This window comes from Mastomys coucha, unplaced genomic scaffold (genome assembly GCF_008632895.1).
Source record: "Mastomys coucha isolate ucsf_1 unplaced genomic scaffold, UCSF_Mcou_1 pScaffold1, whole genome shotgun sequence".
NCBI lineage: Eukaryota > Metazoa > Chordata > Mammalia > Rodentia > Muridae > Mastomys > Mastomys coucha.
The window spans coordinates 85,394,212-85,406,126 of NW_022196891.1; the positions used below are offsets into that span (position 1 = coordinate 85,394,212).

At 42.4% G+C, this 11,915-nt stretch overlaps 1 protein-coding gene across 1 annotated transcript in view; it reads left to right on the top strand.

Annotated features, from left to right (window-relative positions):
* The first annotated feature begins 2,087 nt into the window (after positions 1 to 2,087).
* The window catches only part of Ush2a (usherin), a 689,504-nt gene continuing 679,676 nt past the window's right edge, over positions 2,088 to 11,915 (top strand). The window contains 2 exon segments of the mRNA XM_031338301.1: positions 2,088 to 2,560; positions 5,673 to 5,838. Of these exon segments, the coding sequence (XP_031194161.1) occupies positions 2,088 to 2,560; positions 5,673 to 5,838 (639 nt within the window).

The following is an 11,915-nucleotide window of genomic DNA, read 5'->3' on the forward strand; positions in this document are numbered from 1 at the left end:
TCTGCTCTTTCCTTCCTTTTATGGTCTGTTCACTCAGGATCAAACCCAGATCATCAGTGTTGAAGACACTAGCCTTTACCCACTGAGTTTGTTTGGAAAGCAGCTGATGATACGCTTGCTCTGTAGCAGCTCTCAAGGATATGCTAGTTTTACTGCATCGTGTCCTGAGTTGTTTCTAAGACTTATTTTCTAAGATCCATATGAGTCCTTATAAATCAGCTGTCTTTACACTAACAATTTGTTCTTAAAGTTTTCCATCTAAATAAATCAGTGAGCCAAGGATAGGGTTTTGACCAAAGGTGACACAAGTGAATACTAAAATGTTCTCAGGTGCGAGAAATGAAAGGCAAGAGGGAAAAGGAGAATAGGGAGTTTTCTCTACTTGCCTTTTAATGAGCAACAACTTAGAAACATCTCCTACTTCTCAAGATTTCTGTAACTGTAAGTTTATAGGGAACAAACTGACTCTGCTTTCCAGACCATATTACATTTTTTTTTTTTAAAGATGAGAGTGACAGGTTACAAAGACTGTTGAAACTTAGGATATTTTAATGTAGGAGAGTATAACCCAGAGGTCAGAAATGACAACTTTGGGTGTATTAAGAAGCCCACAGACACAGTGGCTGGCATGGGCATACAAACACCCACATGCGCTTGCATTTAGGTGACTACAATTCAGTAGTCCCATTAGTCCCTGGTTGTTTCTCTGGGTGGTTTAGAGTCTGTGTTTAGAAATCCAAGGTGTATCTTGCCTAAAGTAGTCAAGCCCAGTTAGAACAGAGTGTCCTGAGGTGAGAGAAAAATCTCATCTATTGGCTAGCCTCATGCTGGCTCCTTCCTCCCAAAGAGGGAGCATGTAGGACTACCCATACAGTTGCTGTCTCCTAGAATCACATCTTTGTGGTTAGAGCACTGCATGGAGCGACCGTCTTAAAAGCGGGAAAGAGGAGGAGCCCGGCGGGATATTACAGGATAAGGTGTACTGCTACTTTAAAAATTAAGCATGCATGCCCCACCTGACTCCCTCCCACTGACTAAGGTACCAGCTTGAAAGCTGGAACAGCTCAGTTGCTGAGGGGCCACCAAGCAGCCTGCACTGAGCTACAGGTAACCTTTTAAGCTGTGGGAAAGAGTAACCTGAGCACCAAGTCTTACTCAGAGCCTTCATGTTGCTGGGGCCTATTTCCTAGATGTAATGGGGAGGGGGTGACAGCAGGGTTGCCAGGCAACATGGGACAGAGGTCCTGTCCGGGAGCTATTTCTCACACTGAGGGGACTGGTTGAAATGCAATAAAGGAATGGTAACTCAGCTTATTTATCAATACAATTACTTACCCGGTATTAGGAATCCATATTTAACCTCCAAATACAGAGTCATATGTGGAAACATTAACACAAATGCTTGATAAATATTAAGGCGCAGGGCAAGCAGATGGTGTTGAGTTTCTAATCAGCTTTGCCGTGAGCTTAAAGTAGCTGTGCAGGCTGGGATGAGGGGAAAAGGCCCAGAGTGCTTAGCAAGCTCCACTTTGGGCAAATGCAAGTTAGCTCTGGTCACAACATATGGTGTTCGTGAAAAGAGCTCAAGGGTGCTTTACTGCATTAATTAGAGTGGGTGGTGCCAATTCTCTGGGGTCGAGTCACAGTTCAAAGTAGCTATGAGCCTCTGCAATTCGCAGTCCTATACAAATACATAAACTGGTCGTCCTATAGATGGATGATCGTGATTTGTCCAATAATGTTAAGATCTTTATCATAGTCTTTGACTCTTAAGTTGGATGATTCGGGATGTACTTTGAGAAGTTCGCCATTGTTTTCGTAGGGGGGCATAAAATCTTCACACTCAGAATAAACTCTTAATTTCGTGTGTGTTGTTCACCAGGCACTGGCTTCGACTCCTGTTTCTGTCCTCTCTAAAGACAGCCTTGCTTTGCCTTCCGTATGAAAGTGTGTCTGCAGTCTCCCCGAGATGGAGCTTCTCAGTCAGTATGCAAGTGTCCAGCCTTTCCACTGTTTCTGATGAACAGAGCAGGCCTGGATATTAATTTAGGAAGGCTTCATCAGGTGAAAGATGCTTTTTTGTAATCATGCATTACCTGGCTCTCTCACCGGGCTTCCTGTGTCACGCCACTAAAACATTGATCCTTGCCTATTTGGCTTCAGCGGTGTTGGTTGCCTCGCAGGGCGTTTTCCCAAGGCTAGAGAATGTCAGTGCTTTCAAGAAGGTATCCACTGTGCCGACCCACGCCACGTGTGGATTCCCAAGCGCCAGCACCTTTTGTCGCGGTGTGGAGGCTGCTGAGCATGCGCAACTGTGTACGGAGAGGCTGTGTATCCAGGACTGCCCCTACCGCTCTGCCTCTCCTCCCTACGCTGCCCTCCTAGAAGACCTCCGGAGCTGCATCCCTGTAGACCATGGCCATCTCCGCCCTTACTCCAGAAGCAACTCCACGAGCTTCATATTTGGAAGCCACAAGAGCTGCCCCTCTCTACGGGCTCCAAGGCTGGCTGCAGAATTTACCTTAGCTGTGTGGTTGAACCTTGAGCAAGGAGGCACTATGTGAGTAACACCAGCTATATTTCGGTTCTAGTTTTCAGTTGGCCTAGAACCCCTGTGAAATGGGAATTTGTGAAAGTTATTGAAATCTGAGGTCTCACTTAGAAGTTAAGGTAACGGTACAGCTGTGCACCTGCGGGGGCCTACACTTGAAGATCAGCCGCTGTGTTAGTCTTCCCTTTTCTGGCTGTACAACCTAAGTATTGTTTCCTGAAATGTTTTCAATCCATTGAAAACGGAAATGGAAAATGAAAGTATTGAAATAGTTGCACTGGGAGGGAAATATATCTGAGCATACATCAAGTACATATGTAATATATGTTACGTATAACACTTACACATAGTATAATACACAATGGAATTATATATTGATAAATATCAAACTCGTTTATTATTTATTCTTTTATTTCTCATAGACTAGCTGAAATGTTGGTCTTAACCTTTGGAGTCTAGGCAAGTTGATAGTCCATTTGTAGGCACAGGTGCCTGTAATAGAAATAATTGTTTTGTTTGAAGTCTTGATTGAGGCTTCTGTATACAAAATGTCCCTACTAGAAAACAAAAATTTTGACTAGCCTTTGAGCATCTCTCTGGCTCCCATTGATCTTTATTTGTTTAATATTACATTTGCTTTTGCCATTTTCTTCCATGCACGATGTGCGTTCTAGTTACTCTCACCCCATCTTTTGTCTCCTAGTAGTGTTGGGCACCTGCCTTTGGGCCATTAGCTTTGTGGGACTGTGTTGGGGGATTATCTTAGAACCTATGAAACAAGGAAATCTTGCCACCTCACCAGCGAGTGTGACTTAGCATCTTAGGCACTCACGTTTCGCCTGCCAAGGGAAGGTTCGTCGTGCACTTTACCTTTACTTTTGTTTTAAGTTTGGAGTTAAAATAATGGGAGTCCATTATCCCTGTTTCAATCGCTTGCCCCTCCCTCACCAAAAGAAAAAAGAAAAAAAGAAAAGAAAAAAAGACTTCGCTGTTTTGTTTTACTGTTGGAAATTGAAGCTACTTGTCATGCCACCAGCATCCGGACCCTTAAACCACCTTTTCAAGTTTGCAGAGACATCTCTGTAGCAAACACCCCTTTTGTCACCTTCCTTTCCTAATGATAAGATACAGGGGCATTCCTAGAGGTGCTGGCATGAGGTTTATAGTTTGGGGGATCTGTTGCTTGTATCAAGGTCATTTCATTCTTGATGCAAAAGTACCTATGGGAATTGGGGGAATTTGGGGGTGTTTGCTCCAGATAAGTAAAACAAACAAAACGTGGATTATCCAATTACTGTGTATTCAGGAGCAGAATAAATCCAGTTCCTAAATATTTTACTACCTGCCTCCGTCTCACATTTATTATCTACCAAAGCTAGAGTGTTTACAAGCAAACAAAATAGCAAGGGAGATAATCAATAACATATTAAGAAAAGCATTTTCAGCAAGCTTGGGGGAATAAGTCTGCATTTGGTAAATACATTCCTGTGTAATGATTGAATTCTCACTTGTAGATTTTATACTCAAGACAAATGAACAAAGAAAAACTCTCAACGTCCCAGAGAAATAGGATAATGGCAGATTTTTTTTTCATGTCAGTAAATCTCAAATATTCAATGACTGAAGCATTAAAAATAGTCTGCAGTAGAGTCTATATATGTATGCATATGTATGCATGCATGTATGTATATATGTATGCATGTACATATGTACGTAGGTAGGTACGTACATATGGATGTGTTTAAAAGCTTTTATCTAAAATTATTTGCCAGAAATAAAAATGCCTTATTTCATATCTCACCAAATGCAGGCAAAAAGAATAGTAAGTTAGTATCAATAAAGGAGAGACTGGTGCTCTGCCATCCTACTCTGTCTTCCACCTTGTGGGGAAACATAGACAAAGGGAAACAAGACTTTTAACTGCTCCCTTGTGAGGATAATTTTGAAACATTGTTTGCAGCCATTCTTGGGTGGCCCAACATTACATTTGCCTGCCGCTGGGATTCTCCCGACTGATTTTGACTGCGTTAGGGGAGCAAAGCATGTAGTATCCGATCTATCCTTCAGGTCCTCAAAATTCTGGTGCTCCGATGGAAGGAGTCTCATTCCTCCCTAGATGGCAAAGTGTGCTTAGTGAGCGGGAAAGAAGGCTGCTTCCAAGTCTCTGAGCTGTAAAGATGGTTTTGTGATCAGTGATGCACGTGGAGGTGCCCGGCCCGAGTAGATGGCAGTCAGGTGAGGGAGGAGCCCTGGGCTCTGAAAGACACACCAGACAACCCAGAGGGGAGTGACCTTTGAAAAAAAAATTTCAGCCCAGAATGGCGTCACTCATTATCTCAGCATTCAGGAGGTTGGGTTGGAGAACCTGCAAGATCAAACTCATCTGGGGCTGTGTATCAAAACCCAGTCTCTAAAGTAGTTAAGTGTGACTCAAGACCTTAAAGTTGTTTTATGTCATCAAAATCCTACTTAATCTTGTTCTTGGAGAGGAGGCTTCCGTCTAGAATCGTTACACCATGTCAGTGTCTCAGCTGGACTGCAGGCACGGAAGACGTAGGTGGCCATCTTGCACACGCAGCTCCTGGCTTCTGGCCAGTGCATGATAAAGAGGAAGAGACAGCGGTTGTTCAGTCTCCATTTCATCCCAGGAATCAAATAGAGCAATTCTGACTTCAGGGCTGATAACTCAGAGCTTTCCATGGACTCCAAATTGATTTGACATTAAAAGAAGAAGAAAGATTTGCCCTGGTGCCTCAATACCCATGTGGGATATGGCATGTCCCACCACTTCCTATAAAAGGAATAGCAGGGAACTAATGGGCCAGTAGCCCAAATGTTAGTTTTCCAGTAGGACGTGACTACTTTACTTTCTGTCATGAATCTCTAATGAAGGGTGTTGAGGCTCTGGGTAAAATATTGTAAATAAGAATTTCATTCTTTTTTCCTGAAGTAAAATGACTTCTGTTGGAATAAGGGTTTCTAGGAGTTGTAATGAGGTTCAAGTATTTACTCCTAGCACACCACTTTGGGTGGAGCTGGGGTCACTTTAACAGGACAGTGCCTCGCCTTACCGTTCTGCTCGGCCACTGACCTTCTCTGTCTTTTCTGGTTGCTTTCTTAGGTGTGTGATGGAAAAGACAGTGGATGGGCAGATTGTGTTCAAAGTTACAATATCCGAGAAAGAGACCATGTTTTATTATCACACAGTAAATGGTTTGCAGCCTCCAATAAAAGTAATGACACCGGGGAGAATTCTTAGGAAGAAATGGATTCATCTCACTGTGCGGGTGAGTAAAATAAAAAATATTTAACATTTGGTTAAACACGGAGATCCGTCTCCCTGTCTTTCCCTTCAAATGGCACCTACCCAGAAAAGCTAAAGCTGTGTCTAAATCCTGGGTCTATGCAAATGACATCGGGGGAAGACAGATATTTCAATGACCTCATGGTATAGCTCATGATGTGTTAGCCGTTTCTATGCGCCCCACCCCCAGCCCCTTTAAGCTGCTGTAAAATTCTCAGCCCCAGAGCTGAACAGTAATGATGCCTTGGGCACTAATCACATGTCCAGAGAATTTCTGTTTTATTTGGTCCCTGCATTTTATGTTTAGATGTTAAGCCCTTTTAGAGTCCAATACTGATCTCACTGGTTGTGGCAGGGCTTTAAATCCTAGCTCGGCTCCTACAGCTGTCTTTCTCAGATAGTGTCTGTTGATGTGAATGGAACTTGGCTGTTGCGTTAAATCGGTGACCTTAGAACTAGTGAACTTTGCACTTGAGGCACTCAGAAGGTGCTATATGATCATTGTCATTGTCACCCACAGTTTGGAAGACCCTTGCAGGCCGTCAGATGCTAAGAGAGCTGTGAGATGTCTGGCATTTGCCATGTCTAGAATAGAGACAGACCCGCCTTTTGTTTCTTCAGGGCTTCCTGTGTCTCAGCACTGCCAAGCCCACTTTGGCTTTTCAAAGCAGAGGTAGAGCATGCTCCGTTTCCCAGGAAGTGCTCCCATATGAGCACTCACACAGGGACCAGCAAAATTCCTCCCCACATTTTATGGAAATGATCATTGACTTCAAATATACATGCATGCACATGTATATACATACATAGATGTGTATATACTTATATATACACACACATATATATTTATCTATGCCTATATATGAAGTAAGCACATTACTGTGTATCCATATGTATCTATAGCTATCTATCTATAGTTACCTAACTAGAAAGATAGATAGATAGATAGATAGATAGATAGATAGATAGATAGGTAGATGGAGGATGGATAGATAGATAGATAGATAGATAGATAGATAGACAGACAGATAGATGGATGGATGGATGGATAGGTAGGTAGGTAGATAGATGGATGGATGGAGGATGGATAGATAGATAGATGGATGGATGGATGGATGGATGGATAGGTAGGTAGGTAGGTAGATAGATAGATAGATAGATGGATGGATGGATGGATGGATGGATGGATGGATGGATGAATAGGTAGGTAGGTAGGTAGGTAGATAGATAGATAGATAGATAGATAGATAGATAGATAGATAGATGCTTGACTATTCCCCTGAATCAGGTACTAAATAGATTTCCTTAGGTGGTCCTGAAAATTCTTAATTTGATTTAAGTTATTCTTTCAACAATGTAGCATACTTGATAATTTCAGAACATACTATATATACATTTTTCTGATTATAACTATTTAAAATATAATACTTTGGCACAACAGTGCAGTATTGACCTCTAAAAGAAAACACACACACACACACACACACACACACACACACACACACACGCATGCACGCACGCACGCACGCACGCACACACATCCACAGTTGGTGAATAGGTTTTGGGAAGGCATTCAGAAAGGCTTCCTACCTACTCGAGGTTTTTGACTAGAATTTGAGCTTAGTCACTGTGGTTGGTGATGATCAGGGTTCTCTTGTGTTCCTGTGCCACTGGGATAGGTACAGAGAGTGGAGCCACCCAACAGCAGCTCTAGAGTAGCAGCCAGACTCCACCCTGGCAGTCCTCAGTTGATAGTGGTTCAGTCATTAACAGATAGGGAGCCACTTGTCTTGTCTCGAGAAGACGCCTGTTCTAACAATTGATTGGTGCAACCCAACTGGGCCCTAATTTTTAAAATGAGGACATAGGAAATTTTGTATAAAGGGACTTTGCAGGCAGTGCCAAAACATCTGACTGTTCCTGGCAAAATTTGGTGTGTGCAACAATGAAGCCAATCTTTCTGGTTGCCTTTGTTTCGGCTGATCTGTGAAAATGGGCAGAGTTTTAGCAGACAGTGGTTCTTGAAAACTTCAAGAGGCAAGTTCCAAGCACAAAGAGGTCGCTGTGTCTGAATGACTATCCCAGGAGCCCAGACTTGGGGGGCGGGGCTCCACTAGAGTCACACAATCGTTTTCATGTATGTAGGTGAAGTAATCTATCTTACTTATGTAACATTTTCTGTTTAAATCTTCCTCTCTTTAAAGGGTAGCATACCGATGACTTAAGTGTTTTTATTTTTATACTTCATGGGTATGAATGGTTTGCCTGCGTTTAGTAAAGTGTACTTCTATGTGTATAGTGTGCCAGAGGAGGCCCGAAGTGGGTGTTCGACTTCCTAGAACTGGGGTCACAGGGGTTAGAAACCACCATGTGGGTTCTGGGAACTGCACCTCAGCCCCTTGGAAGAGCTTCAAGTTGTCTTAACTGCTGGGCTGCAACCCGGCTTCCAGGCCCTATGATTTACTGACATTGCCTATAGTTTAAACTGTTTGTCTACCAAGGGACAAATTATCCTTTCTGATTTATCCATGTTTTTCTTGCTCTTTGTTTTAAATTTTTAATTGAGTTTTTTGAGGCAGGGTCTTGACTGACAGCACAGACATTAAGCCGTTGCCCAGACTGGCTGCAAATTGCCAGCCCCTTGCTTCTGTTTCCTAAGTGCTGAGATTATAAGCGAGTGCTGCTGTGCCTGGCTATTAAGTTTTTAGAATAAACTCACTGGACTCTAATTAAGTCACAAATGAAAACATCACACAGCCAGATTAATGACGTTGATTAAAGCCCTTGCCCATTCCCAAATCCATACATGTCATTGAACCTCTCACTGTAGGAACAGCCACTCTGTAACTCTAGGCTTCTCTGAGGGTCTTAGACGTTCACTGTCAATTATATTTTTATTCACTTATTGACAACAAAAACCGAAAGCATAATTAGTTTAATATCCTCTTTTGTGACTGCTGTGTCTGTTTGTTACAATGAGTAAACTGAAATAATAAACTGGACAGCATTGTAACATTGTAATACTTCTGTGTGTGCATACAACATGCTCTGATCATCTTTCTACTTTTAATCTTTGGTCTTGCATGTGTATACATGTGTGCATATGTGTGCACTTGTGTGGGTGGACGCAGGTATCCATGAGGGCCAGAGAAAGGGATCAGATATTCTGTTCTATCATTCTCTGCACCTTGTTCCCTTGAGACAGGATCTCTCACTGAGCCAGGAATTTGGCTATTGGGCTAGCATGCTTAAGTCTCATGTCTCCATTCCTGGCCAGCATGCTAGGCCAGGTGCACAAAAGTCTAATGTTTTATGTAGGAGTTTGGGGATTGAATGAAGACCCTCACACTTGCACAGCAATCTCTCTTATTTATCCAAGAAGCCATCTTCCCAAGTGTCTCCATTTTTTTCTCTAATGCTTCTAACATTGTGTCTTTTGATTTGTTTGTTGTATTCTACATATGACAGTATAATGTCTTGTCTTTCTATTTGCTTTTTGAAAACAATGTGATTATATCATAATCTCAAAATTTACAAAAATTAGAGATGACAACCAAGTACCTACTATAGGAGAATAAAAACATTAACTAAAAAAAAATCTCTCACACACAAAACCAATCAACAACAAATTAGTATATATACACACATGCTACCAATCAACAACAAAATTATATGTACAGACATCTGTCAAAATAAATCAAAGGGACTAAATACTATTGCAGGGATGGTTGTTAATACTAAAGTAGATGTTCACTTCTGCCCCAAGCTTAGCTGTCTTCTCGGGCTAAACACCCCTTGCAGAAAGGGATGCTCGGCTTTTCCCTCTGTGTGGGATGCTTCCCAGTGAGTCAGTGGGAATAGCTTGGCATAAGAACTCACTGGAATAGCTCCCTTCCCCTGCTCAGTAGCGTAAGAAAACCAGAACATATCCTGGGATGCAGCTTACTTGGGACAGATTGATGATTTCCCCCAACTCCCCAGGACCAGCTTGCACGGAACTCCTCTCTTCCCCGCAATCCTAGTTCCCTCACGAAAGTTCACGCCAAAGGGTGGACAGCAAACCCACTGAATATAGAAAGTGCTCCTGGACATTCCACCACCCACAACTGTTCTTTTCTTTTGGTGGCCCTGTGTCTGTATGCATTTGTGCAGTCATGCCTAATCCCTAGCCCTATTTATCAGCCCCCTGAGCGAGCTACCAACCATTTCAAACCTTATCTGCTATGTTCTTCAATGAGCTTTCTTCAGTGGTATTTCCCTAGGGCTATCCTGGGCCACACGGTAGATGTTGGATAGCACAGCACAGCGCTACTTGCTATGATCTTCAGAGAAATGAAATTGTGAACTTCTCTCTCAAAGCACCACCTGTAGTGAGACCTTCTCAGGATGGTGCCCCATGACAGCCCATGTGTATATGTGTGTGTTTTCAGACACATGGGCATGTCTCAATCATTAGCTCACCCTGAAGCTGCTGGGTCATGGGAGTTCAGACAACCTCTGGATTCCGCATGTCTCTGTGTTGAGATTTACTTCCTGTCTCCCCAGAGCCTTTACCTTCTTATGGCTTCTCCTTGATGCTGAGTCAATGTAGGCTCAGTGCTCGAACAGTACTCCCTTCCCTCTGTCCCTGTGACCTGTGTTCAGAGGGTTGATTTATCATCCACTTCTCACAGACGAAGTGAGAATATTGAGCAATGAAGATGGCACTTGTCACCAAATATGATGTAATGAGTTGAGTCCCCAGGGGTCTGCAACATGAAGGGAGAGAAGTGTGTCCTGAGAGTGATCCTCTGAGCGTGTGCAACTTGCCTTCTGGTCATCAAATGCATGCCATGGGATACACATACACACATACAATGAATAAATTCATGATGTAAAAAGCAATTTAAGAACTTGGAATGTTAACTTCCCCAGAACACTTTTAAATGCCTTTAAATGATTAAATCCCTGGGCAATAAAGATACCAGGAAGGGCCAGCCATAGGAAACAGAAGAGACCTAATATCCTAAACACACAGACTGCTCTAGTGATGGCTTCTAGTGATGGCCTTATCAGCATTTGTGTGAAAGCCAGCATTTTGAGATAAGAACCATTGGAAAATGGGAAGTTTATAAATTAATATTCATTCAGGGACTTCAATCTTAAATGGTTGCTGATTTAAATTTTGTTTTGGGGTTTAGCATATTGGCCATTTTAGATTATGTAATAAAGAAATTTATTAAAGCATACTTTTTATACTGAAACTTGGAAAACTAGTTCATGATTTCATTAAGCACAATAGGGATAATCTTTGTAGATCCTTAAGGGCTCAATATTAATATTGGATTCATATATATTGTCATTACTCTAAGATAGGTATTTTAAAATTTTGGAATATATGGAGGAATTTCATTGAGTATTTTGTTGTGGATTGGCAGGCACTACTGCTTGGAAGCCTTTAGCTAGCTGCCTGTCACTAGAAAGTAGTCCCCCTCAACCCCCAAGTCTCCTGTGAAAATTGTCTTTGCCATATAAGTGATTCACATACTTCACGGAACTTATAGCTTCAAGGGTTCGCCAATAGAATCTCTCTAGGAAAACATGCTGGATTGCACTAAGCCATGAGTTGCCATTGACATAGTATCAGGAGAGTTTATCCTCAAGGACTATTTTAGCTATAGGGTTGTTCACATGGTCTATGGCCTCTCAAAAGCCTCTGGGTACATTGACCAAATGAGTATCAGAAGAGCCTAGATACGACAAGTATGAAGAGGGGGCATCTTGATACAGTGGGAGAAGAAGGTGTTGGTAAATCAGCTTGAGCAGCCAGGAGGAGGAGGGGAGGGGTTATAGAGTTCTGGTTTGTTTGTGAAGTATGTTGTTTAGATTTATGTCTTCAGTTTGAAAAAGGAAAACTATTGAGAGCTCTGAAGATAGGCATGCAGTTTAAGAAACAATTTAGTAGAGCCGGGCAGTGGTGGCACATGCCTTTAATCCCAGCACTCAGGAGGCAGATTTCTGAGTTTGAGGCCAGCCTGGTCTACAGAGTGAGTTCCAGGACAGCCAGCGCTACTCAGAGAA